Here is a 26,875-nt window from a genome sequence, read left to right as displayed (position 1 = left end):
TGAAGTTTCAAATTCTACAATTTTTATTCCTACATTAATTTTCAGATCCTTTGATATTCCGATTCCAACCACTAATATAACCAAAAAACTTGTAAAGCTTTGTAAAATGTAAAGAAAACAAGTATGCACTGATTTTGAAATCCTTAGACATATTTAATTCGGAGAACACATGAAAGAGAGAAAGTGAAAGACATTTCAACATTTCATTTGAAAAAAAAAAGCTCATTTAGAAATTGGTGTCAGCAACACGTCTCAAAAAAGTTGACAGACCCACGTCTACCATTGTGTAGCATCCTCTCTTTATTTAACAGCCGTCTGGGATGTAAGGAGACCAATTGCTGGAGATCCCAGTCTTGTCTGAAGTAGGATTGTAGCTGCTCAACAGTTACGGGTCTTTGCCAGATTTTTTGTTTCATAATGTGCCCAGTGTTTTCTATTGGAGAACGGTCTGGACTGCAGACGGCCCGTTAATCGCCCAAACTCTGTTTCTCTCCAGCATGTGGTTTAGTATTGTCTTGCTGAAATATGCATGGCAATCCTTGACATATACATTGCCTGGAAGGGAGCATACAGTGGATATAAAAAGTCTACGGACCCCTGTTAAAATGCTAGGTTTTGTCAAGAAAAAAAATATCATAACAAATCATTTCAGAACTGTGCACTTCAATTAAAAAAAAAAACAAAACAACAGATTTTTTTGGCAATGCATATTTGGGTTTGGGCATTTGTCTTTGTCTTGCCACCATATCTCACAGGCCAGACAAATGTAGAATACGGGAGATTGTTGTAACGTGCAATACGCACCCAGTACTTGCCAGAAATTCCTGCAGCTGCTTTAATGTTGCCCTGGGCCTTTTGGCAGCCTCTCTGACCAATTTCCTTCTTGTTCTTACATCAATTTTTGAGGGACGTCCAGTTCTAGGTAATGTCACTGTTGTGCCAAATTTAAGCCACTTCTTGATGACCGTCCTCACAGTGTTCCGTGATATATGTAATGACTTGGAAATCTTTTTGTACCCTTCTCCTGACTGATAACTTTCAACAATGAGATCCCTTTGCTGTGTTGTAAGCTGTTTACGGATCATGGCTTTTGCTGTAAAATGCAATTAAGAAGATGTCAGGAAAATCCTACTAGTAGGGCTAAACTTTATATGCGGTTAAACAGAATCGCTTTAACCCTCCGTCACATACAACTGATCTGACAGGCGCTTCTTTTTTACTTTCATTTCTCCTTCCTCACCAGATTGTGAGGAAACCCCCTCCCTCCAGGTAGTCTCCTGTCTCTTGAAGGTCTGTGAAACCTGATATCACAGTTGGATTTCAGAGCTTCAGGGGAGAGGATATAGCTGCACAGATCTCTCAGGCTCATTGTATGTGAATACGTCACATTCAGTAAGGTTGGTATTTTATGTTTTTATTCATCACAATAGTTTATTTAGCTTGTTTTATGAATGTATAGCACAAAATGTGAGGATATTTCATAGAAATAAGGGAGATTTTATAAAAGAAAGTGTGCTGCTCAGGCATATACAGTAGTTCCCTAACATATTCCTTCTCTTGCTTCAGATTATCTGCTGAAATGGAGAGGAAAATGTACAATTTATCCAAACAACTTGATGTTGAGGAAGTAACAAACATGCTGTTAGATGATAGAGACCTCACACTGAATGAGGATTTAGGAGAGGAAAGTGAGATTGATTCTCACGATGAGGTGGAAGAATGTGTCCTGGATTCTGAAACAGAGCAAGATGGTGACAGTGGTGAGGATGAAGAAGTTGGATCATATTATATTGGAAAAGATAAAAATACTAAATGGAACAAGAAGCCATTCCAGAAAAAACGTAGGGAACCTTTAAACATTATTACTCACCTTCCTGCAGTAATAGGAACTGCACGTAATGCAAAAACTGCAGTTGAATGCTGGAACAGTATATTTACAGATGACATTCTGGACTCTATTGTCACATATACCAACCAATATATAGACATTATAAAGGACAAGTACATCTGCAACAGAACCATCAAGCCCACAGATGAAATAGAACTGCGTGCTTTTTTTGGATTACTGTACCTTGCAGGAGCTTATAGGGCAAATAGACAAAGTTTGGAGGAACTTTGGGGTAAAGATGGGGATGGAGTTGAAAAATTTAGCCTTGTTATGTCCATAAACAGATTCAAGATTCTAATTCGTTGCCTTCGGTTTGACGACAGAACTACCCGAACCGAACGCAAAACACATGACCGACTTGCTCCAATTCGTGATATATTTCAAAGATTTGTTGTAAACTGTAAACAAAGTTATTACCCTGGAGAGAATCTCACTATTGACGAAATGCTCCCTGGTTTTCATGGTAGATGTGCCTTTCGTCAATATATTCCATCAAAGCCAAACAAATATGGAATAAAAATTTATGCCCTTGTTGATGCCAGTAAGACCTACACTTACAACCTGGAAGTTTATGCAGGAAAACAACCAGAAGGTCCTTACTGTGTGAGCAACAAACCCATTGATGTTGTAAAAAGACTGGCTGAACCCTTATTTGGATCGGGTCGCAATATTACAGCTGACAATTGGTTTACAAGTTGTGATCTGATTGATTATCTGAAAATTCAGAAGCTGTCATATGTGGGAACTGTAAGAAAAAACAAAAGGGAATTGCCGCCACAGTTTGTAAGTGTGAAAGAGAGACAACAGTACAGCAGTATGTTTGCATTCCATAATGGAAAGGCTTTAGTTTCCTATGTACCACATGCCAAAAAAACAGGATTTTTGGTTGCTTACCGTAAAATCCGTTTCTTGAAGCCTCCATTGGGGGACACAGGAACCATGGGTGTATGCTGCTGCCACTAGGAGGCTGACACTATGCAAATAAAAAAGTTAGCTCCTCCTCTGCAGTATACACCCCACCGACTGGCATTATACTCTTCAGTTAGTGAGAAAGCAGTAGGAGATAAGTAGCAAGGTTGAAAACCATAACCACAAACTTGAGAACTGTAAACGTGAGAACAGTCATAGAACAGAAGAATTGGGAGGGAGCTGTGTCCCCCAATGGAGGCTTCAAGAAACAGATTTTACGGTAAGCAACCAAAAATCCTGTTTTCTTTATCGCCTCTCATTGGGGGACACAGGAACCATGGGACGTCCCAAAGCAGTCCCTAGGGCGGGAAAAACAGACTTCCATCAGGTCAGGGGACTCACCACTGCCGCCTGCAAGATCCTTCTGCCTAGGCTGGCGTCCGCCGAAGCGTAGGTATGGACCTTGTAAAATTTGGCGAACGTGTGGATGGAAGACCAAGTTGCCGCTTTGCAAAGCTGTTAGGCGGAAGCCCTGTGGTGCACCGCCCAGGAGGCGCCCACTGCCCGGGTAGAGTGAGCCTTAATCCCAGGAGGGGGCACTCTGTTCTTGACCCGGTAAGCCTCCAAAAATTGCCATTCTGATCCAGCGAGCAATAGTCGCTTTAGAAGTCGGCTGGCCTCTGCGCGTGCCATCAGGAATGACGAAAAAGGAATCCGTCTTCTGGAAAGTGGACGTTCTATCCCAGTAGATCCTCTCTGCCCTGACGAGGTCCAGCCTGTTCAACGATCACTCCAGGGGATGAGCCGGAGCTGGACAAAAGGAAGGTAGAACGATGACCTCGTTGAGGTGGAAAACCACCTTAGGAAGGCAGGAAGGCGGAGGCATGAAGACCGCCTTGTCCTGGTGAATGTCCAAGTACGGAGGTCAGCAGGACAGGGCCGCCAACTCGGAAAAGCGGCAGATAAAGGTGATGGCCACAAGAAAGGCCACCCTCAAAGATAGAACCGACAGGGGAAACTCCTTGAGAGGCTCAAAGGGGGAAACCCTCAGAACGTCCAGAACCAGGTTTAAATCCCATGAAACCACGGGGGCCCTGTACGGAGGGACAGCGTGGGCTACTCCTTGAAGGAAGGTCTTAACCTGTGGCCGAAAAGCTACAGTCTTCTGAAAGAGGATGGAAGACGCAGAGACCTGGCCCTTCCGGGAACTAAGAGCCAGGCCCGAATCCAGTCCTGCCTGAAGGGAGGCCAAAATGGAAGGCAGGGAAAAGGACATAGGTGAAAAGCAGTTGGACTAGCACCAACGAAGGTAAGCCTTCCAGGTACGATAGTAGATCCTGGAAGATGAAAGCTTCCGAGCCTGAATCACGGTGTGAATCACCCGGTCCGAAAGGCCGGACGCGCTTAGAACTGCGGTCTCAACAGCCACGCCGTTAAACTGAGCGACCGAGAATTCGGGTGGCAGATCGGACCCTGAGACAGCAGATCGTGCCTGTTTGGAAGGCGCCAGGGAGCGTCCGCAAGAAGATTGACGAGCTCCGCAAACCAAGCTCTCCTGGACCAATCCGGGGCGATCAGAATGACCGGCACCTTTTCCACTTTGATCTTTTTCAACAGTTTGGGAAGTAATGGAAGGGGTGGGAACAGGTAGGGCAGCACGAACTGTGACCCAGGAATGGCCAGAGCATTGACGCCCACTGCAAGAGGATCACGAGACCTGGAGATGAACTGCAGAATCTTCCTGTTCATTCAAGACGCCGAGAGATCCACGTCCGGAGTCCCCCATCGAAGAAAAATCTTGATGGAAGACCTCCGGATGCAAGGACCATTCCCCTGCCGCGAGGCCCTCGCGGCTGAGGAAGTCGGCGGCCCAATTGTCCACGCCGGGGATATGCCCCGTGGATAACACCGGAGCCGTCGTCTCTGCCCAAAGCAGGATCTCGGATACCTCAGCAAGGGCCAAGGAGCACAGAGTCCCCCCCTTGATGGTTGACATATGCCACAGCGGTGGTGTTGTCAGTCTGGATCCGGATAGGCAGACCCCCTGAGAATCCTTTCCCAGTGGTGGAGGGACAGAAAAAGGTGGCCCGAATCTCGAGGACATTGATCGGCAGAGACGACCCCTGCGCCGACCAACAGCCCTGAACCGTGCGGTGGCGAAAAACCGCACCCCAGCCGAGGAGGCTGGCGTCCGTCGTCACCACTTCCCAGGAACTGGAAAGAAGGACCTGCCCTGGGAGATGAGAGGTGACATCAGCCACCAGTTGAGAGACCGTTTGACCCGAGAAGAGTCGGATCGGACGGACCAGGGCGAAGACAGACCTGTCACACTGAGACAGAATGGCATGCTGAAAGGGTCGCGAATGAAATTGGGCGAAGGGAATCGCTTCCAATGATGATACCATCCTCCCCAGAACCTTAATGGCCGATCGGAGGGAGGGAGGCCGAGGACCCTGGAGCAAGCGTATGTCCCGACATAGAGAGGATCTCTTGTCTTTGGGAAGGAAGACTTTGGTCTAACAAATGTCGAAGAGCATGCCCAGAAAAATGATGCGCCGAGAAGGAATAAGGCAGGACTTCTTCTGGTTGACCAGCCACCCGAAACGGCTAGGGTGTCGAGAACGACGGACAGACTTTCGTGAGCCTGAGAAAAGGGCAGAGCCTTGATGAGGATGTCGTCGAGGAATGGAAAAAGGACCAGGCCTCTGACTCTGAAGATGGCCAACAGCGCCGCCATGATCTTCGTGAATACCCTTGGAGCGGTTGTGGGACCGAACGGCAGGGCAACGGATTGAAAATGTACCGGGAGCACCGCAAAGCGCAGGAATCGGTGACGTCCAGGAAATATCGGGACATGGAGGTAGGCGTCCTGAATATCTATGGAACACAGAAATTCTTGAGCCTGCATGGGAGCAATTATTGAACGAAGGGATTCCATCCCGAAGTGTCTCAGACGAACTCTCCTGTTCAGTAATCTGAGGTCCAGAATGGGGCGAACCTTGCCGTCTTTTTTTTTTTTTTTTTTTTTTGGTACCACAAAAAGGTTCGAGTAGAAACCTGTGAACCGTTCCTTTCCTGGGACGGGAACGACTTCCCCGGCTTTGAGAAGAGAAGCGATGGCTGCGAGGAAACCCGGAACTAGAGCGGGATCTCTGGGAGGTCGGGATTCGAAGAAACGATCCCGGGGTCGTGAAAACGAACTCTATCTTGTATCCCGAGGATACAACTTCCCTGACCCATGCATCCTCTACTGCGGAGGTGCAGACGTCCCTGAAAAAAAGAGAAGACGGCCACCCAACCTGGGAGGTGGGTTGGAGTCTTGTCAGAGTCATGCTGAGGTGGATCTTCCAGTCCTGGCCTGGAGGATCTACCCGGGGAGTAGCGAGGACGCCAGGACGGAGTGGGCCTAAAGGGCACCGCTTTCTTCTCTTGACGTGCCTGTGGACTCTGGTGCTGCTGAGAAAAGGAGGTTGGTGCCGTGAGGCGATGAAAAAGGCCGAAAAGACCAAAACTGCCGTCTAGGAGGAGGGCGACGAGGATTAGCCTGGGGGAGAGGGGACTTGTACCCCCGGTGGCGTCCTTAATGATTTGGTCCAGCTTGGAACCAAAGAGACGTGAGCCCTGAAAGGAGAGACTGGTGCGGGACTTTTTGGAACATAAGTCTGCCCCCCAGGCCTTGAGCCAAAACGGTCCGGCGGATGGTAACGGCATTGCTGGACGCCTGAGCCGCACAAGGCGCGGCATCCAGAGAGACGGAGACCAGGTATTCACTCGCGTGGGAAATCTGGATGGCAAACTCCGCCAGTTGCTCAGGAGGCGCTCTGTCCAGGATATCTCGACGGAGCTCTTTGGCCCATTTGGAAAGGGATTTCGAAACCCAGGTGGAAGCAAAAACTGGGCATTTGAAGCGGCTGCAGCTGCCTCAAAGGCTGACTTCGCAAAGGACTCTATAACTATCGTTAAAGTCCTTCAGGGCTGCTCCGCCGGACAGTGGAAGCACCGTGTTGGTGGAGAGCCTGGAAACGGGGATCCACCGAGGGGGAGACCGTCCAATTGGCAGTAAGTTCTGGAGAAAAACTTAGGTGGTATAGCCCGTCTAAACGAAACCGCCTGATCTGCGGGTTCCGTAGAGGGATCCATAATGCCACAGGTTTGGTTTATAGCTCCAATGAGATTCTGGACCATATCCCTCATGGTGGCGATTTGGTTAGAATCCAGCTCCGAAATGTCCTCCGAGGGCTCATCAGATAACGCCTCGCCTGATTCAGGGGAGAAGGATCGGGAGGACGCCGACCGCAGAGGAGGACCATGTGGCGAGATGGAGCGAGAAGAGGACTCAGACCGATGTTCCTGTCTGGACCTTTTGCGGCTTATCAAGGAGGGCTCGGGCGGAGGCTCCTGCAACCCGCTGGCCACTGTGGGGGCTGCGGAGGTTTTGAGACACCCGCATTAGATCGGCCACCGATTGAGACAGAGAGAAAACCCAGCCTGGGATGGGGGTATCACTCTTGGGCGGACCGGCCGGAAGATCCTGGGCGGTGGGAACAATCGGGTTGCTGCAGGCCTGACAGAGCGGAGAGGCAGAAGAGGATGAAGTAGGAGCAAGAGAGCGGCCCCCTTTAGAGTTAGCCATTTTAGAGAGGTCCGTGAAGAAAATGCAAGAGGGTTAGGGGACAGAGGGGAGTGTCAGTCTGCAGAACTACTCACGGCAGACGGATTGCGGAGTGAAGCTGACCAGCTTGATGCATGGACCTCTGGCGAGAAGTGGACCCTTAGGCAGGAGGGTGGAATGGCCTCCTGGCGCAATTTTGCCGATCTGCGGCTGTCTTGTATCCTGTGTGGAGGAGAGGGCTCGTGGCTAGGGAGTCCCAAGATGGCGCTGGTGGGCAGGGAAAAGAGGCGGTGCCTCAGTGCAATTGTCGGGCGGGAGAAAAACCCGCCCGATGAAAGAGGGAAGGGGGCGGAGCCCGCCACCGGAAGTAGGCCCGGGCAGAAGCCGGGGCCTAAATTAGGAAAAGGAGACCGGCGGAGAAGGGCCGCGGCGTAGGCACAGTGCGCCGCATGGAGGAAGCGATGCGGCAGGTGAGCGACCGTTAACAGCGGCCGCATGCCCAAGCAGTGTGGCGACCTGGCAGGCCGCCACGCTGAGGGAGAAGGAACGGCCGCTTACCGTGGCCGGATAGTAGTGGTGGAGAAATGCGGTGGCTGTCAGAGCCCCCGCGCTGATGAAAAAGAATGGCCGCTGTAGGAGCAAGAACGCCGGGGGCCAAAGCGATGTGGCGGCTGGCAAAGCCGCCGCGCTCAGAGGAAAGGAACGGACGCTTACAGCGCCGGAGCAGGGAAGCCGCAGGGGCCCGAAGCGGTGTGGCACGGCCGCGCTTTTAAGGAGGCCGCTGAGAGCACAGCGCAGAGACAGATAATAAGCGGCGCGGTAGACCGAAAAGGCAGCCGCGCCGGAACTAGGAGAGAGGGCGGCCGCAGCCGAATAGGCGCGGCGGCTGGGAACAAATGTGACCCACATAATGAACCCCTTAACAGGCACCCCCTTTTTGAGGATACAGGGCCGCAGAAAAAAATAATAAATAAAAAATACTCACCTTAGACATCCCACGCCGGTACTAACCTGGAAAAAATGACACGTCCAGGGAGCTGATGGACGTCCTCGTCTCCGCAACCGACAGGCTCTGGTGGGCGAGTGGGTGGGGGACGGAGCCAGGACCGGACTTCTAAGCACGCTGGTGTGCTAGGATCTTGGTCCTGGTGAGGGATCTATGAGGATACGGGGTGGCAGTACACGCCGTACTCATAGTCCGCATTGTGGGAGTACAGGTGTGACTGCTCACCCTGTATCCCTCCGGAAAAACCTGAAAAGAAACGACGCACATTGAGGTAGATAAGGGTCTAATGAAAGACCCGTGTCCACCTCCTACTGACACTAAGCTAAACTGAAGAGTATAATGCCAGTCGGTGGGGTGTATACTGCAGAGGAGGAGCTAACTTTTTTATTTGCATAGTGTCAGCCTCCTAGTGGCAGCAGCATACACCCATGGTTCCTGTGTCCCCCAATGAGAGGCGATAAAGAAAATCGTACTTCTTCTATCAACACTTCATGATGATGCTGCCATCGATCCTGGGACTGGGGCAGAAAAAAACCCGGAGATAATTACATTTTACAATGCCACCAAAGGGGGTGTGGATACAGCAGATCAGATGTGCTCCACTTTCAACGTCAGCAGAAACATCAAACGCTGGCCAATGGTCATATATTTTGCTATGTTGAATTTGGGTGGTATAAATTCACAAGTAATTTATCTTGAAAACAAGCTTGAACCACTCCGTAGACGATTGTATCTGAAAAAATTGGCCCATGAACTAGTACTTGGAGAGCTACGCAGGAGAAGCGTGAAAACAATCGGTATCCCCTCTCGCCTTCAAGTTCAGCTCAAAAGGTTCCGCCCAGAAGATGATGGTGAAAAGTCACCATCTGCACCACCTCACAAAAGAAGGAGATGCACCACCTGCCAAACGGAAAGCGGAACCAGAAGGCTTTCAAATTATGAATGTCTCAAATGTCATAAAGCAATTTGCCTAACACATGCAAAAATGGTGTGTAATTCTTGCTATTTGCTCTGCAAGTGTGACTTTTCTGGGGAAACCTCAGCATCTATTTCTGATTGAATATGTTTTTAATAGTACTTAAGGTACCTTAAAATTAAGTTTGTGTTCAAAAATTTTCTTTGTACATTTTTTTGAGAGAGTCGAACTGGGGACTATTTGGCGGGAGTTTTGAAAAGTTTGTATGTCATAGTTATTAGTTTTATGTTAAGTAAATGTTTTTTTTGCAACTGATTATGTGTAGTCTCTTTTATTACATCCCTATGAAGGTCACTGATCACTTTTAGAGCACTGAAATTGCAAACATTAGATATTATAGGTATTTTTCCAGCAGGCGCCTGACAGGCACATTGTAGGTGAACTCGTTAGTCCGAATATTGTATGTGACGGAGGGTTAAATGATGGCAGCATATTTATGAGTTCATAGAAGAAAGCATAATTAGTAGCTCTTGATGGTCATGTGAGGCTATGCTGATGCATGAAAACTGAGTTACATGAAGGCTAAAGGGAAAAAACAGTAGGCTGAGCTACATAGTAATATCTACTATATAATTGTCTAAGGGTCACTTTCGTCTTTCTGTCCTTCTGTCTGTCTGTCATGGATATTCATTGGTCGCGGCAAAACAGCCACGACCAATCAGCGACGCGCACAGTCCGGAAGAAAATGGCCGCTCCTTACTCCCCGCAGTCAGTGTCCGGCGCCCACATACTCCCCTCCAGTCACCGCTCACACAGGGTTAATGCCGGCGGTAACAGACCGCGTTATGCCGCGGGTAACGCACTCCGTAACCGCTGCTATTAACCCATTGTGATCAACTTTTTACTATTGATGCTGCGTATGCGGCATCAATAGTAAAAACATCTGTTAAAAATAATTTTAAAAAATAAAAAATCGTTATATACTCACCGTCCGTCGGCCCCTCCTCGTGATGCTCCGGTGAACGCGCCATGCATTGCGATCTCGCGAGACCGCTACGTCATCATCTCGCGAGACCGCAATGCACTCTTGAGACCGGAGCGCACGAGGAGCGTCGGTAACCGCTTCCTGGATCCAGGGGCCAACGGAGGGTGAGTATATAACTATTTTTTATTTTAATTCTTTTAAGCCGCTGTGGATTTGCAGCAGTTTTCCCAGAGTTTACAGCACCATGTAAACCTATGGAAAACCAAATCCGTAGTGCACATGCTGCGGAAAAAAACGTGCGGAAACTCGGCCTTGTTTATTCCGCAGGATGTCAATTCTTTGTGCGGATTCTGCAGCGGTTCACACCTGCTCCATAATAGGAATCCGCAGGTGAAATCCGCACAAAAACCGTGGTAAATCCATGGTAGTTCTGCAGTGCGGATTACCTGCCGATTTACCAAAATCATTGCAGAAAAATCCGCACACCTTTCTGCAATGTATGCACGTACTCTTAAATTTTTTTAAACTCAATTTAACAAAAGAAGAAAATGCTAGCAGTGTTTGAAGCAAAAATTGAGAAATAAAAATCTCAAAAAGATGCCTTCCCAATCCATTGACTTCCATTATAAAGTATTGAGCATCTTCAGAGTGGAAGCTGCTTTTAACAATTTAACAGCTTGGTGTCTTTTGAAACCTGAAACGGTTAAGAATGGATCTGCTCCAAACTCGCCAGAAAATAAGATTTATGTCAACATACCCTTTAGTGTTTAACCCCCCCAAAAAACATTGGCAGAGCCGCTGAGCTCAGCGCTTGGCTGCAGCGTTGTCAACGTCAAAGCTGTAGTCAAACAATGTCAGAGACACAGCGCTAGACCAGGGGAGACAAAGATAAGCAGAGGTTATGGCCTTTCTAATCTGAGTCTGCAGGCAGAATATCGCTGAAAGAAGACCATCTGTTTATAGAGTGAAGTGAGATAGACAATCAGGTGGCGGTTTGACAAAGTTTTTTAGCCTCTTTAAACCTTATTTTCATAGCTAATCACATTTTGACACTTTTAAAAGTGTCAAGAATGGCATAACATAGGAAAAGTCTCGGGGGCGTGTCCTAGCTGGCCATGTGAGTGGAAGCAGGGAAGAGTGCTCCCGCTGCCAGAAGGACAAAAATCCTGCTTTAACCCCGATTTTCGGGTAAACTCACCTAAATCCGGCTGGCTGAATGTCCGGAGAGTGCAGCGGTGCGGAGCGGCGGGTCCGGAGTCGGCAGCGATGACCAGGAGGCAGCAGAAAGACACTGGCACCGGCGATGCAGGAGCCGGCCAAAATGGCGCCGAAGTCAGGGAGGACGCTGACAGGGAGAACGCCGCATGTCAGCAGCGCATGGAAGTGGCTGCGAAGCTGCAGCAGTTTGCCAGGGTGGAGGCTGCGGACGAGGCAGAACAAGGATCTGGAGCTGACCAGGAGGTGGAGGAAGCAAGCGAGGCTGAGCAGCATGAGGTACAGAGGGGGAAGAAGGAGGCAGCATGGCGGGGGCTAGTGGGGGACCTGGAGGCATACCGCAGGGAGAGGAGCCGACCCTTAGGGATGTTATCACCCTGATCTCCTCATGCCAGCAATCCCTGAACTCCTTGGCCCAGCAGATGCAGGAGGTTAAAGGGGACATGGCACAGATTAATGTGGCCCTACAGAAAATGGACAAACGTATAGGAGTGGTGGAGGAGAGGGTGAGCACGGCAGAAGATCACATAGTGAAATTACAAAAAGCTGAAAAGAAGTTTGCCCAAGCAATAGCCGAGCTCGCTGCCAAAAATGAGGATCTGGAAAATAGATCCAGAAGGAATAACATACGTATAGTGGGGCTGCCTGAAAAGACTGAGGGGAGAAATCCCACAGAATTTGTTGAAAACTGGCTGCTGGAGAAGATTGGGAGCACAGTGTTGACAAAAGTCTTTGCTGTTGAACGGGCTCATAGGGTCCCGCCACAGCCCCCTGCCCCAGGAGCGAATCCCCGTACCATGCTTCCTAAAATACTCAATTACAGGGACAGAGACATTATCCTTAGAAAGGCTAGAGAGATGGAGGATCTGAGGGCTGGAGGTCAAAGAAAAAAAACGCCATTTATCCAGATTATTCCGCTGTGGTTCAGAAGCAGCGGATGAAGTTTACTGGAGTCAAGCGCCGACTGAGGGAGCTGGGAGTGCAGTATTCAGTGATGTTTCCCGCCAAGCTGAGACTGGTGGCTTTTAATAAGACCCACTTTTTCTTGACACCGGAGGACGCTACCCAGTGGCTTGATACTCATGAGAAAAAGCTTAAGGGAATGGGCGACTGACATTTCGGCGAGATCCAGTTGGGATTTGTTTTTTCTGTCGATGGAGGAGAGTTTTGCGCTCGTTAGCAATGGTTAAAGAGTTGAGCAACTGTTGGGGGTTTTGCTGGGCCATAATGAAGGAATGGCCGGAGGGGACAGTACCGACTACTAAGTACGGGGGAGGAGGGTTATGCTGGGTACTGTGAACTGGGTTGGTACTTTTTCTATATGTTCATATAAGTTGAAATGTTAAGATACAATAAAGTGAAAGTTGGGGGGGAAATTGTGATTGCTATGGCAGCGGGACACGAATGGAGAGGGTTAAGGCTAGGTTCCCATTGCATTAATGGGAACGCGCTAACGGACAGCGTTGCACGGCGAAATTAACGCCGTATAACGCGTCCGTTAGCGCGCCCATTCACGGCAATGGGAACGCGCAGCACTAGCGCGTGCCATGTTCGGCACGCGCTAGCGACGCGCCGGAATTTGTGGCGCGCCGCGGACGCTGCTTGCAGCGTCCGAGGCGCGCCCGCGGTCCGTTCCCCACTCTCGCAGATCGGGGATCTGCGAGAGCGGGGACGTTACCGCGAACCCAGAACGCGGCCCCGGTAAAAACATTGCGTTAGCGCAATCTGCTAGCGCTAAACGGATTGCACTAACGCAATGTGACCCTAGCCTAAGTTAAGGAGAGTGTTCGCAGTGGGCAGTGGAGCCCCACTCTTGATGAGAAGAAGAATGCGTTATATTGGGGGGGTTAGGGGGCAAGTTGGGAGGGGGCAGGGGGGGCGGGAGGGGTGGGACAGCTCATGCTTGGGAAATTGGATACTTTAAGAAATGATGAGCCGCATGATGGGAGATTGTATTAAAATATTGAGTTGGAATGTGAGAGGTCTGGCGGATAAAACACGGCGGGCGGCAAGTCTGCAGTATGTCCGAGAACAGAAGGTCTCAATGATATGTCTGCTGGAGACACATTTAGTGCGGGAGAGGGTAAACGTATTGAATAGGCGCTGGATACAGAGGGCGTATCATTCTACTTTCTCGACGTACTCTAGGGGTGTGTCTGTGTTAATACCTGCAGGGGTGCAGTATGAGGAGGTAATGGTAAAAGAGGATGTGGATGGTCAGTATGTGGTGGTGAAATGTAAAATAAATGGAGTGTTGATGTGTATAGCGGCAATGTATATTCCGCCCCCATACTCAAGTAAGAAGATAAGAGAGGTGCTGGAGAGGGTAGAGCGTTAGGGACCGTTACCATTTCTAATTATTGGCGATCTTAATAATATCTGTGATGACTTTTGGGACAAAAACAAAAATCCCCAGAATAGAACAGGGGGACATATCACTACGTTTGGGACCTATGTCCGGGAAGTAGGTATGATTGATTTATGGAGAGTTAGACATATTGGGGAAAGGGCGTATTCATGCTACTCGCCAGCTCATGGTACTTTGTCTAGGATTGACTTGGCGCTGGGTAACTGTTTACTGGACACGATGGTAGGGGATGTGAGATATTTGCCTAGGGCTCTCTCAGACCATAGTCCAGTTGAGGTGGAATTTCGGTTGGTGGGAATACGGATCGGGAGCAGGAAGGAGTGGAAGATTCACCCTAATTGGCTACACAGTATAAACTTGGAGAAGATTAAGAAGGAATTGGTGGAATTTTTTGAGATTAACGAGGGAAGTGTGGATGTTCTTACTGTGTGGGAAGCCATGAAGGCGTACTTGAGGGGACTGCTGTTCAGGGATATTTGCAGGTATAAGAGGAAATTGAGAGAGACAGAGAGGTTGGCGGTTGACGGGCTGAGGATAGCCGAAGATGAGTTGGTAATAGCGGGTACTCCGGAAGCTGGGAGGAGGCTAAAGGCAGCTCAGAGTCAGTTGGAGGAGGTATTGCTCGGTAAGGCTGAAAGGAAGAGGGAATTCATGAATCTGGCTTTTTACCAGGAGGGCAAATCTGTGGGTCATTTGCTATCGATGGTGGCTTCTGCCCAGAGAAACACTTCCTTTGTTCATTCTTTGGTATCGGGGAGCGGTATGGCTGTCTCTGAGACTTCAGAGATTTTGGACATTTTTGCGGATTCTTATGCGGACCTATATTCCTCTCAGGTAGATGGGTCGGGGGAGGACACGGTGGCGTTCCTTGAGGAATTGGAGCTCCCGAGGCTGAGTGACATAGATAGAGAGGATTTGGAAGCTCCCATCACGGAGGAGGAGTTGGGTCGGGCACTGCAGTCTATGGCTAATGGGAAGGCACCTGGCGTAGATGGATTTCCTGCTGAAATTTATAAAAACTTTGGGGAAGTGCTGATCCCTAAATTAAGGGTACTTCTGGAGGAGGCTAGGAGTGGCGGTCGTCTACCGGCATCTATGCGGGAGGCCATAATAGTGGTGATTCCTAAGGAGGGGAAGGACCCGACACAGCCGGATTCATATCGGCCAATCTCCTTGCTTAATATATTAAGACGTTAAACTCCTGGCTAAGGTGTTGGCGATGAGGTTGACAGGTGTTATTTCCGGCCTGGTGCACTCGGACCAGTCTGGCTTTATGCCTGATCGGTCCACTGCGATCAACTTACGAAGGCTGTATATGAATTTGCAACTCAGAGCCGACAACTGTGGCCAGAGATTTATTATTTCTTTAAACGCTCATAAGGCGTTCGATAGTGTGGAGTGGGGATATCTCTGGCAGGTGCTCCGGAGTATGGGGTTTGGACCGCAGTTCATATCCTGGATTTGACTGATGTACTCGATACCGATGTCTGGGGTTAGGGTAAATGGGGAGTTATCACGAACCATACAACTGGCTAGAGGGACGAGACAGGGGTGTCCGCTCTCTCCTCTTTTGTTTGCTCTGGCTGTGGAACCACTGGCTGCTAAGCTTCGACGGTCTGATGAGGTGACTGGGTTTAAATATGGGATGATTGAAGAAAGGGTGGCGTTGTATGCGGATGACATTCTGCTCTTTCTGGCTGACCCGGGTACGTCCTTGGAGGGAGTCATTGGGATTATTGAGCGTTTCGGATCGGTGTCGGGACTTAGGATAAACTGGAGTAAGTCTGTCTTGTTTAAGGAGGATGATGATGGTGGGGAGCCACTGGAGGATGGGCGACTGGAGGTGACTAGCCAATTTAAGTACCTTGGAATATGGGTATCTATGCCTGTTACTGACTATATACATAGAAATCTGATTACAATCTTAGGTGTCCTTAAGGCTTGGTTCCCATTGCGTTAATGGGAAAGCGCTAACGGACAGCGTTGCACGGCGAAATTAACGCCGTGCAACGCGTCCGTTAGCGCGCCCATTCACGGCAATGGGAACGCGCAGCACTAGCGCGTGCCATGTTCGGCACGCGCTAGCGACGCGCCGGTGTTTCCTGGCGCGCCGCGGACGCTGCTCGCAGCGTCCGAGGCGCGCCCGCGGTCCGTTCCCCGCTCTCGCAGATCAGGGATCTGCAAGAGCGGGGACGTTACCGCGACCCCGGGACGCGGCCACATTAAAAACATTGCGTTAGCGCAACCCGCTAGCGCTAAACGGGTTGCACTAACGCAATGTGACCCTAGCCTTAGGCAAAAGCGGATGCTTGGCTTAAGCTGCATCTATCTGTGGTAGGTAGGGTGAATCTTATTAAAATGATTTTGATGCCAAAAATACTGTATATTCTTCATAATGCGCCAGTTTGGATACCGCGCGGGAAATTTAGACAGATTAACTCTCTGTTCAGGAATTTAATATGGGGGAGACAGCATCCGCGTATCAAACTGGAGACACTTCAGCGACCCAAGGAAGATAGGGGATTGGCACTGCCTAACCCTGAAATATATTTTCTTGCAGCCCAGAGTCAGCATTTAAAAGGCTGGGCGCATGAAGGGTCATCTGGAGCGGTACAGCGGCTGATGGAAGTGGTGACAAAAAGAAGGCCAGTAGTACAATGTTTGGAGGATGGATCCCTGGGGGCTCTGGGGAAATTATACCCGACTGTGTTGTTGATACGCAGGCTGTGGGGTAGGCTGAGACATATACGGGGGGGTCACGGATTTGACTAGATTCTCACCGCTATGGCATAACAGCAACTTACAGGAGTTTGAGGCACTGGGGGTACTGACAGAATGGCAAGTCAAAGGGATTCAATACGTGTATCAAATAATTGAGCGAGGTGAATTGAAATCATTTTCCCAATTACAGGCGGAATTTGGTCTTGGGACTGTGGGGGAATTTCAGTATTTGCGGATGAGGCATGCTTTTGGAGCTCAGAGTAGAAACGGAGGTATTGGAATTCAGAGGGATATAGTACTGGAGTATGTGTGTAATGAAGGGACTACTGGGGGAGTCATATCTACTTTGTATAAAGATCTGTTGCATACTTTCCTATTGGGGTTTCCAATAATGGCGAGAGCTAAATGGGAGAGGGATCTGGGTCCAATGGAGAATGAGACTTGGGAGTCGGTGCTAGAATGGGTCCCACGATTGTCACTGAGCGAACCGTATAGACTGTCACAGCTCTATGTGATACACAGGGTTTATAAGTCACTGATGGTGCTATATAAGGCTGGTTTGCGTGATGATTCTGAATGCCCGAGGTGTAAAACTGCAGATGCTGATATACTCCATATGATGTGGACGTGTCCGAGACTGGCTGCTTTTTGGGTGGTAGTTTTGAGTCGTATGGAAGGTGCGTATGGATGTAAGGTGCCAAGGGATCCTATAGTGTGCTTGTTGGGATGTGTGGATGAGATTGGAGTGGATAACAACCTGAAGATAGCTATTGCCAGATTGTTATACATGGCTAGGAAGGTAATAGCTCGAAATTGGATTAGGGAAGAACCGCCGTCAAGAGGAGAGTTCCTCCAGTATGTGAAGCACGGCCTGACACTGGAAAAGGGGTTTTATAAAAAAAGAGGGAAAATCGAAAAGTTCAATAAAATGTGGTCTCCGTGGATTGCTATGGGATAGGGGTATTATAAAGGGAGAGTTAATTAACCCCTTTCTGCCAGCTGACGGAATAGTACGTCAGCTGGCAGATCCCCTGCTTTGAGGTGGGCTCCGGCGGTGAGCCCACCTCAAAGCCGCGACATGTCAGCTGTTTTGTACAGCTGACATGTGCGCGCAATGAGCGCGAGCGGAATCGCGATCCGCCCGCGCCCATTAACTAGTTAAATGCCGCCGTCAAGCGCTGACAGCGGCATTTAACTAGCGCTCCCGGCCGCGCGGCCGGAGGTGCTCGCACTGCGGACCCCCGTCACATGATCGGGGGTCAGCAGTGCATCGCCATAACAACCAGAGGTCTCCTTGAGACCTCTATGGTTGTTGATGGCCGATTGCTTTGAGCGCCACCCTGTGGTCGGCGTTCAAAGCAACCCTGCATTTCTGCTACATAGAGGTGATCTGTACTTCACCTCTATGTAGCAGAGCCGATCGAGTTATGCATGCTTCTAGCCTCCTATGGAGGCTATTGAAGCATGCCAAAATTTAAAAAAAAAAGTGATTAAAAATATAAAAAAAATAAAAAATATATAAAAGTTCAAATCACCCCCCTTTCGCCCCAATCAAAATAAAACAATTAAAAAAAAATCAAACATATACATATTTGGTATCGCCGCGTTCAGAATCGCCCGATCTATCAATAAAAACAAAGGATTAACCTGACCGCTAAATGACGTAGCGAGAAAAAAAATCAAAACGCCACAATTACGTTTTTTTGGTCGCCGCGACATTGCATTAAAATGCAATAATGGGCGATCAAAAGAACGTATCTACACCAAAATGGTATCATTAAAAACGCCAGCTCGGCACGCAAAAAATAAGCCCTCACCTGACCCCAGATCACGAAAATTGGAGACGCTACGGGTATCGGAAAATCGCGCTTTTTTTTTTTTTTTTAGCAAAATTTGGAATTTTTTTTCACCACTTAGATAAAAAATAACCTAGACATGTTTGGTGTCTATGAACTCGTAATGACCTGGAGAATCATAATGGCAGGTTAGTTTTAGCATTTAGTGAACCTAGCAAAAAAGTCAAACAAAAAACCAGTGTGAGATTGCACTTTTTTTGCAATTTCATCACACTTGGAATTTTTTTCCCGTTTTCTGTTACATGGCATGGTAAAATCAATGGTATCGTTCAAAAGTACATCTCGTCCCGCAAAAAATAAGCCCTCACATGGCCATATTGACGGAAAAACAAAAAAGTTATGGCTCTGGGAAGGAGGGGAGCAAAAAACGAAAATGAAAAAGCGGAAAAAGCTCCGGGGGTGATGGGGTTAAGGTTCCTAATTAATGGTAATGTTAAATGTGGCTTATGGGCTAAGGGATTAGATATATTGGTCTAATGATGGAAGTGCTAAGCAAGGTGAGCTGCTTTGTTGGGTGGGGTTGGGGGGTGGTGGGATTGAAGGGGAATGTTTGAAGGGGGGGAAAAAAGCTTTGTATTGAAAATGAGAATGTAACATGTCATTTATCTTGTTATTCTTAATAAAAATGTATTTGAAAAAAAAAAAAAAAAATAGGAAAAGTCTCACTCTTTTTGGAAAATAACCTCCTTTAAAAGGAAATATAACCCATTTTTTTAAAACTAGAACCTGCCTTTTTTTGAAATTCCTTTTATTCTCTGTACATGATTGTGGGGACAGCCATCTAACCTAAGGTGGTGCCAATACAATGGCACATTGAGGTAGAAAGTTGCCAGTCAATATTAGCCATTTTTAGGAATGTTGATTTAGGGTCATGTATGAGGTCTCTTGGTCGGTTACTATGAATTGTCTTATACAAGTAGGAAGGAAATAAGGAGAAAGATTCTCCACATCACTTGATATTCAATGATATTTCGTACTCACCCTGGCTGATATCTGTAGTAGAATAACCCTCCGTGGGATGCCCTTCAGTTCGGATGTACTCCTCGTCACCCTCTATCTCTTCCACTTTAACAATAACCAAGTCATCAATCTACAACAGAAACACGAAGGCTTACACATGATTTCATTCAGTGATTGGCCGGTCACCGTACTCCAGGGACGTACCACATTGTCCTGCAGGATTTGGTCATCATCATCATGCTGGACATCGTGATCATTATGTGGGATGTGGTTATCATCATCATAATCTTTGTCCTCCTGCGGGACATCGTCATCGTCCTCCTGCGGGACATCGTCATCATCCTCCTGCCGGACATTGTCATCGTCCTCCTGTGGGACATCGTCATCGTTCTCCTGCGGGACATCGTCATCGTCCTCCTGCCGGACATCGTCATCGTCCTCCTGCGGGACATCGTCCTCCTGCGGGACATCGTCATCGTCCTCCTGCGGGACATCGTCATCGTCCTCCTGCGGGACATCGTCATCGTCCTCCTGCGGGACATCGTCCTCCTGCGGGACATCGTCATCGTCCTCCTGCGGGACATCGTCACCATCCTCCTGCGGGACATCGTCACCGTCCTCCTGCGGGACATCGTCACCGTCCTCCTGCGGGACATCGTCATCGTCCCCTGACCAGTCATCTGAGTATGGGATCTGAAATCTCTCCGGTGTACTATCCTTAATGGATCCATCTGTAGAAAACACACAAAATTATTGTCTGCAGTGGGACAGGGGTCTGAAAATGGAGCAGCTACTTATTGCAAACAGATTGTGGCTTTTTGAGTATGTGATGCTTGATAAGAGGTCTCCTCACCTGGCGATGTGGGGGGAGTCTGGTCCTCCATGATGGCTTGGGGCAGACCCTAATGTGTGAGGCTTGATTCAGATCTTGCGCTTGTTGATTGTCATGGAGGTTCCGGATCCATATCTTCATGGGACCCATATACTTTATAACCCTGTATATGAAAAATAATAAAGAAGCTGAGCCATTAGGACTTCTCATGTCACAATGACAAAAATACAACAGTGCTGAAGTTGGTTTCTCATTCAGAGGTTACCCAAGTTTAATATCAGGCAGAAATGTTCACTGTAATAAAATACAGTGCAGAGGTCACTTGTGGTTGTGTCCTGGGTAAGAAGGTGTATATACTTCGAAACGCGTCGGCAAGTAAACTGCATTTTATCTGGTGTCATGCTGACTGGCAGCTAGCTTCCCCCAATTAGGCAGTGGGAGCCAGCTGTCAATCAGTATGACACTAGTAGTCCCTCCCTGTCAAGAGCAAGTGAAACTGCTGCTCTGTTGATAGGGAGCTGCTGAATCTCTGGCAGGAGCGGTCAATGACCGGCACTGGGTACAACAGTCAGGTAGCTGCCTCTGTTAGCAACTACATGTCTTTTTTCTAAAGTCCTGCATATCCCCTTTAATTATATCCATATTGCTTAATAGCAAGATTAATATTATATGTATAATCCACAGCTAAACCATCCCCCCCCCTTGTTTTCTATCTCATGACACCACCATTAGATACATAGGGATCAACGCTATTTTGCCAGAATTCTTCAATTTCAAAATTGCTTTTGGCGTCGTCATCCCAGTTTCTTCCAACTCCGTCAAAATGGGAGAAGCTACGACGGGGCGAGGAGCGGTGCCACACCTTGTCTAATTCATTACGAATTATGCCAGAAATCTTATTCTAGTCAGAGACTGGAGGAAGACTTCTGGTGTGGTGCACAGACGCTCGCGCCACTTGTCATGTGCTCCTGATTCATTTGGCAATTCTGAATCCAACCAGCCCCTCATCAACATCAGCGATTTTCTAGTGATTAATCGTGGCCCATAGTTGCTGTAGGATTGGAAGGTTATCCCCAAAAGATTACGTTTTCCTCTATAGAATAGGGGCTAACTTAGTTACCGATGTGATCCCACCACGATCCCAAGATCTGAAGTGTTTGTGATCCTGTTTGCATTAATGTCCAGCTCTTCGTCACATCTGACAGTAGGAACGGGACCACTAACAATGGTGCGAGATCAGTGGCCCAAGGTCATTTAACTCTTTAAATCCACCAATTACAGTCAACATTTTGTTACGTTTCTGTATATGTGGTTGTTCTATTTCTCACCAAACTATCAGATATCTGTAGCAATTGAAGCATGAAGCAGCAATATGTCACAGGACTGCTGTCACCACAGGGGAATTGTCAGGGGGCTGTGAGGGTCCCGCAGTGATATCTGCAATCTTCACAGAAAGAACAGCGCTAGTATCACCCTCTACCTACTGTCAGATGGGACAGGAAATTGGTCATGAGTGTAAACAGGATCGCAAACACTTCCGTCTTGGGATGGTGGTGGGACCCCCAGTGACCCCTTAGTGATAACGATGTCAGCCCTTTGCTCTGATATGCACCCCAATATACAATGGCGCCAGGCACTGCTATTGATATAGGGCATGGCTATGTGTGGGGGCAGGGATAGAGCAGTGGCCTAAAGTCATTTAACCCTTTAAAATATCAGTAACCAGCTGCAATTTGCCAGTTTTAATGACCAGAACACATTTAGATTGGCCAGCAACAACCCGAATCTGATGCGGGACGTGCTGATAACGTGAGGTCCCGGGCCCAAAATAAATTAACCCTGTGAAAACACCAGATACCTATTCAAATCTGGGCCTGATGGCTGTCTGACACTTTAATGCCAGTTCTTATCACCAGAACTATTTTGGCCAGGCTCTGTTACCTGTCTAATGGTGGAGAGCGATCAGTGACCCACAGCCATGACCCTTCCCTGCATTCTATGTTATTATTGTCATCGTTTTTATTCTTTATTAAAAATAATAACAATAATTGGTGACTAGGGAAGGTGTGTGCAGAGATAAGGGCGGCAGTCACGTGACTGGCCAGTACTAAAGGTTTCATATATGGAGGAGGCAGCAGGTGCGCGGCCACGTCACGTGGATTCCCGGCTGTGGACCCCCGTCCCACTCACCCCCTACCGGCCGCCGCACACTGATGGTGGTCACCTGATGGGAAGAACAGCAATGCATGCCGGGCGCTGAAGTCCTGTTTCCCGTCTCCCCCGAGATCACGTGACTTGTGAAGCGCCGGCGTCTGGGGCGGTTACCCCGGCAACGGCTCCACACTCCAGTCTCCTCAGGTGAGCGCACAGCCAGGAGCCCCGGGATGGCGGTCAGTGGCCTCAGTCATGGGCGGGAACTTGTGGCCACAAAGGTTATTTGCTGTAGCAATAGCAATGTTTGTAGTGTGACCCCGTCATTTATTGTATTTCTCAGTGTTGCCAGCAGAGGACGCAAAGCCAGGACCTTGGACGAGCTGGAGACCCTGTGGGAGCCCCCCTGACTGGAGGACATGACGGCACTTTCCTGCCCTTTGTGGCTGTTGGCACCAGGAGGGAACATGGTAGCACCTGGCAGCAGCGTGGTTGTTCGTTGTTCACCTGCCGCCATCATCCTGTTATTTGCCCCTTGTCCGTTCTCTCCCCCTACATTTCATAGTTCCTGGTGGGCTGCTGTGACCCCCGGTGGGGCAACCCCACTACCTTCCACCTCCACTGCCCGTCTACTACCGCTACCATCATCTGCTGTCAAATCCGCCACTGCTGCCATCAGGCTCCTGGGGTGGATGGTGTGCCAGTGCTTACCGGGCACCCGGACCCCAGAAGGACGTATCCAGCTGCAGCTCCCATAGCGATCATCACCTCAGTCATAGCAGAGACCTCCAGGAACAACGTCATGGTGGAAGGCCCCCACGATCCACATAGGGTCGGTGTCACATCAATGTGTCACAGTCCGACTACAGGCCGTGATTTATGATCCAGCCTCTGTGGCACAGATGAGGGTGTCAATTTCAGGTCAGGAGGGGCTGGTTTGTGAATCACATTTCATCTTCAGACTTAGGCCGGCATCACACTTGGCGTATGAAAATACGGTCCGTTTTTTACAGGCTTAATATGCAGAAATGATCCCAAAACAGTGATCCCTATGTCATCCGTAGGCAGGGTGTTGCTGCGTATTTTAGGCTGGGTTCACACTGCATTCCCCAAGTCCGTTAGACGGACTACGTTACACCGCGGCATAACGCGGTGTAACGTAGTCCGCTAGCGCCGCCATTGACTCCAATGTCGGACGCATCGCTAGCGCACGCCCACAATGGGCGTGCGCTAGCCATGTGCCGTCATTGATTGACAGACCCTGAGACACGGGCTGCAGCGTTTCCGCTAGTGCAGATCTTGTTGTAGCTGTTTGCGTTCTGACCCAATGTCAGACATGCCAGATCACCAGTGAGGCCAAATCAGGAGGTTACGCCTGTCATTTTACAAGCGCGCTTGGAGACAAAGGACACCTCACACATATTCTGTGAGCAAGTCACTTTTATCTGATGTAATGCAGCAAGATGCAGTAATTTATACCATTTACAACAAATGTAACTCTCAATGTAATTCATGTAGCCCCCTCCATCACCCAGTGTCATACTTTACCACACACCCAGAACATGTTGTGGCTGACTATTGAGAACATACATGATAGGAAGTATAGTCTCCTTGAAGAGGAGACTAGCAGACTACTTCAACAACAGATTCTAGAAATTCTAACAATTAAAGGGACTCTGTCACCTGAATTTGGAGGGAACAATTTTCAGCCATAGAGGCGAGATTTTCGGGTGTTTGATTCACCCTTTCTTTACCCGCTGGCTGCAATATTGGATTGAAGTTCATTCTCTGTGCTCCGTAGTGCATGCCTGCACAAGGCAATCTGTGCAGGCATGTACTACGGAGGACAGAGAATGAACTTCAATCCAATATTGCAGTTAGCGGGTAAGGAAAGGGTGAATCAAACACCTGAAAACTCGCCTCTATGGCTGAAAATTGTTCCCTCCAAATTCAGGTGACAGAGTCCCTTTAAAACTTTGCATCAGACATCATTTGTCAGACTCATCTAATAAAATAACCACCAAATGTTCAGTGGCCTCTAAACACTTCAGCAGAAAAAAATGGAGGAGATACCTTTCACTGCAGGGTCTAAGAAATAGAAGGGTTAAAAAACCTTATAGATGCGGGGATCATCACAGAAAACTATAAAATCATAATTTTTTTTTTTTTACATTCAACACATTAGCCAGGTGATGGGACTACTACTGTCCCATCATTGGCTAATGTGTCATTCACTGACAGTGTACATTTCAAAAACCTGACCGGCACATCCAAACATAGACTAAGTGTGAACAGGTGCTGAACCTAGAGTCGCCAACTCGTATATAGTTAAGTAAATAAGGCAGCACACTGCAGCGCTAAAACATGTAAACTTGAAATATGAAATTTGAACTGCATTACTGCACTAGAAATATGAAAAATGAGAGCTTTTAGCTTCTCTCTCTCTGTGGAGGGGTACTGGACCTGCTGTAATTTTTGAAATGTATTCTTTAGCCTTCTGATCGTGCACTCCGCCTCCTAGCCCACAGGTGTTTTAATTACAGCAGGTCCAGTACCCCTCCACAGAGAGAGAGAATTTTAGTCTAGGAAGAGGTTTTCACATGTACCCATTCAGATGGAGACGTTTGTTCTCAGCGAGGTATGGCAAGTTTAGGACCAGGTATAAGAGAGATGCCGTAAAGGGGCTACCAGGTACACATAAAATTGGCCATTTTTATGCGCTAAAAGCTCTCTTTTCATATTTCTAGTGCAGTAATGCAGTTTAAATTTCATATTTCAAGTTTACATGTTTTAGCGCTGCAGTGTGCTGCCTTATTCACTGACCGTGTAGCAGGCATAGCCTGATGGGACTTATAGTCCCATCGGACGATGCCTGCATACGCATATACACACACAGCCCGCAGACCCCACTGCACAGCCCGCAGACCCACCGCACAGCCCGCAGACCCCAGCACTGCCCATAGCCCAGTCACTCTTGTTGAGTGACTGCTGTCTTTGGAGGCTGGGTCACGCCTGCTGCTGATGTCACGTCAGTTTCCAGAGTCAGGAAATTGACGTGACGCTGGTGAATATTAGCGGTGGCTGCAGCCTGGGGGTCACGTGACCCGGACTCAGCGGCATAGCGCCGCTCACAGGCAGTATCGGCAACAGAAGGTATTTACAAAATTCATTAGGGGCCCCGGGGGGGATACATTGGGGGATTAATTGAAAGTAGTGGACAACCCCTTTAAGTTTTTTCCATATAACTTTCTAGTTGGCTTATAGTATGTATACGATTGGCGAATCAATATCATGTTCCTGATGTGACAAAAAATGCCATAGTATATGTATATGCGATGAGCAATGAATAAGGGTCTGTCCGAAACGCATTTGCCCATAACTCCCTGGTGTGGTTGTGACATTGGATGATACATTTTATGCTTTTGTAGTAATAAAAGTTTACATTTTACTGAAGACCACTTTGCTGGATTGCTCTTCCTTCATGTCACTGTTGCTCGCAGACACGCTTTAGTGAAGGTCTCTCCAGCTATGCCTTCTGCTACAGCCAGATAGTTCACATTTTGCATCACCAGTCCAGAGCACTTGTGATTTTTCTGCAACCCTGTTCCTATAATTTCATTCCTCGTTGAGTCACTTTGGCCTTGTTTTCCAATTAGTCTACGAAATGTAGAGGGTGTAACGGAGTCCAACTGACTGCTGTCCGTTTTGGGCTAATAGCACTGCTGGACATCTTCCGATTTCAAAAGGAAATAAGCATGATGTATTTTTCCACTAAGTCATCTTTTGCCGATCACTGTGTACTTGGTCCTCATTTCTTGGTGCTTCTTTAAGTTAGCTTGAACAGTATATCTTAAAATCAAAGTCTGTTTTTAATTCTGAAAAGGTAATAATTGCTTTTAATTCTGTGCCTGGGAGACACCTTGCTACTTGCAGTAGAAGTACCATGTGTCTTGTTGGTGTGCTCAGTCTTGTCATGCTGTGTTACTTGTGACATGAAACTATCTTCCATAACCTAAACTGTGCAGCAGAGGTTGGCAGTTCCTCACCCAGCTTTAAGCCCTCTCCAGAGTTGTTTTAATTACCCTGTTTTAAACTACATAAATTGATGATTATTATTATCATGCGTTGGAAGCCAACATGGAAAATATATGTAATAAACAATTAAGGGGTAAAATTTGATCATTTATCACTAGATTACTCCATATGTTATGAAAGGGATAAGAACAATAAAGTGATGTACAGCATGCTTGTGAGGGTCATACAGTTAGGTCCAGAAATATTTGGACAGTGTCCGAATCTCCATGATCTGGGCTCTGCATGCTACTATTTTAGATTTCAAATGAAACTGAGATGCAATTGAAGTGTAGACTTTCAGGCTTCATTAAAGGGGGTTGAACAAAAATATCCAGTGAAATGTTTAGGAGTTGCAACCATTTTTCTACAAAGCCTCCTCATT

At 48.0% G+C, this 26,875-nt stretch overlaps 1 protein-coding gene across 1 annotated transcript; it reads right to left on the bottom strand.

Annotated features, from left to right (window-relative positions):
* LOC138665374 (germ cell nuclear acidic protein-like) lies at positions 1-22,545 on the bottom strand. Its single transcript, XM_069752803.1, has 6 exons — positions 22,459-22,545; positions 20,290-20,431; positions 19,641-20,167; positions 19,458-19,566; positions 805-1,093; positions 1-555 (listed from the first exon to the last, which is right to left on the bottom strand). The coding sequence occupies exons 2-6, from the start codon at positions 20,318-20,320 to the stop codon at positions 468-470; spliced, it is 1,044 nt and encodes a 347-aa protein (XP_069608904.1). The 5' UTR covers positions 20,321-20,431; positions 22,459-22,545; the 3' UTR covers positions 1-467.
* Between the last annotated feature and the right edge of the window lie 4,330 nt (positions 22,546-26,875).

This window comes from Ranitomeya imitator, chromosome 2, assembly GCF_032444005.1.
Source record: "Ranitomeya imitator isolate aRanImi1 chromosome 2, aRanImi1.pri, whole genome shotgun sequence".
Taxonomy (NCBI): domain Eukaryota; kingdom Metazoa; phylum Chordata; class Amphibia; order Anura; family Dendrobatidae; genus Ranitomeya; species Ranitomeya imitator.
This window is presented reverse-complemented; position numbering and strand designations above follow the sequence as displayed.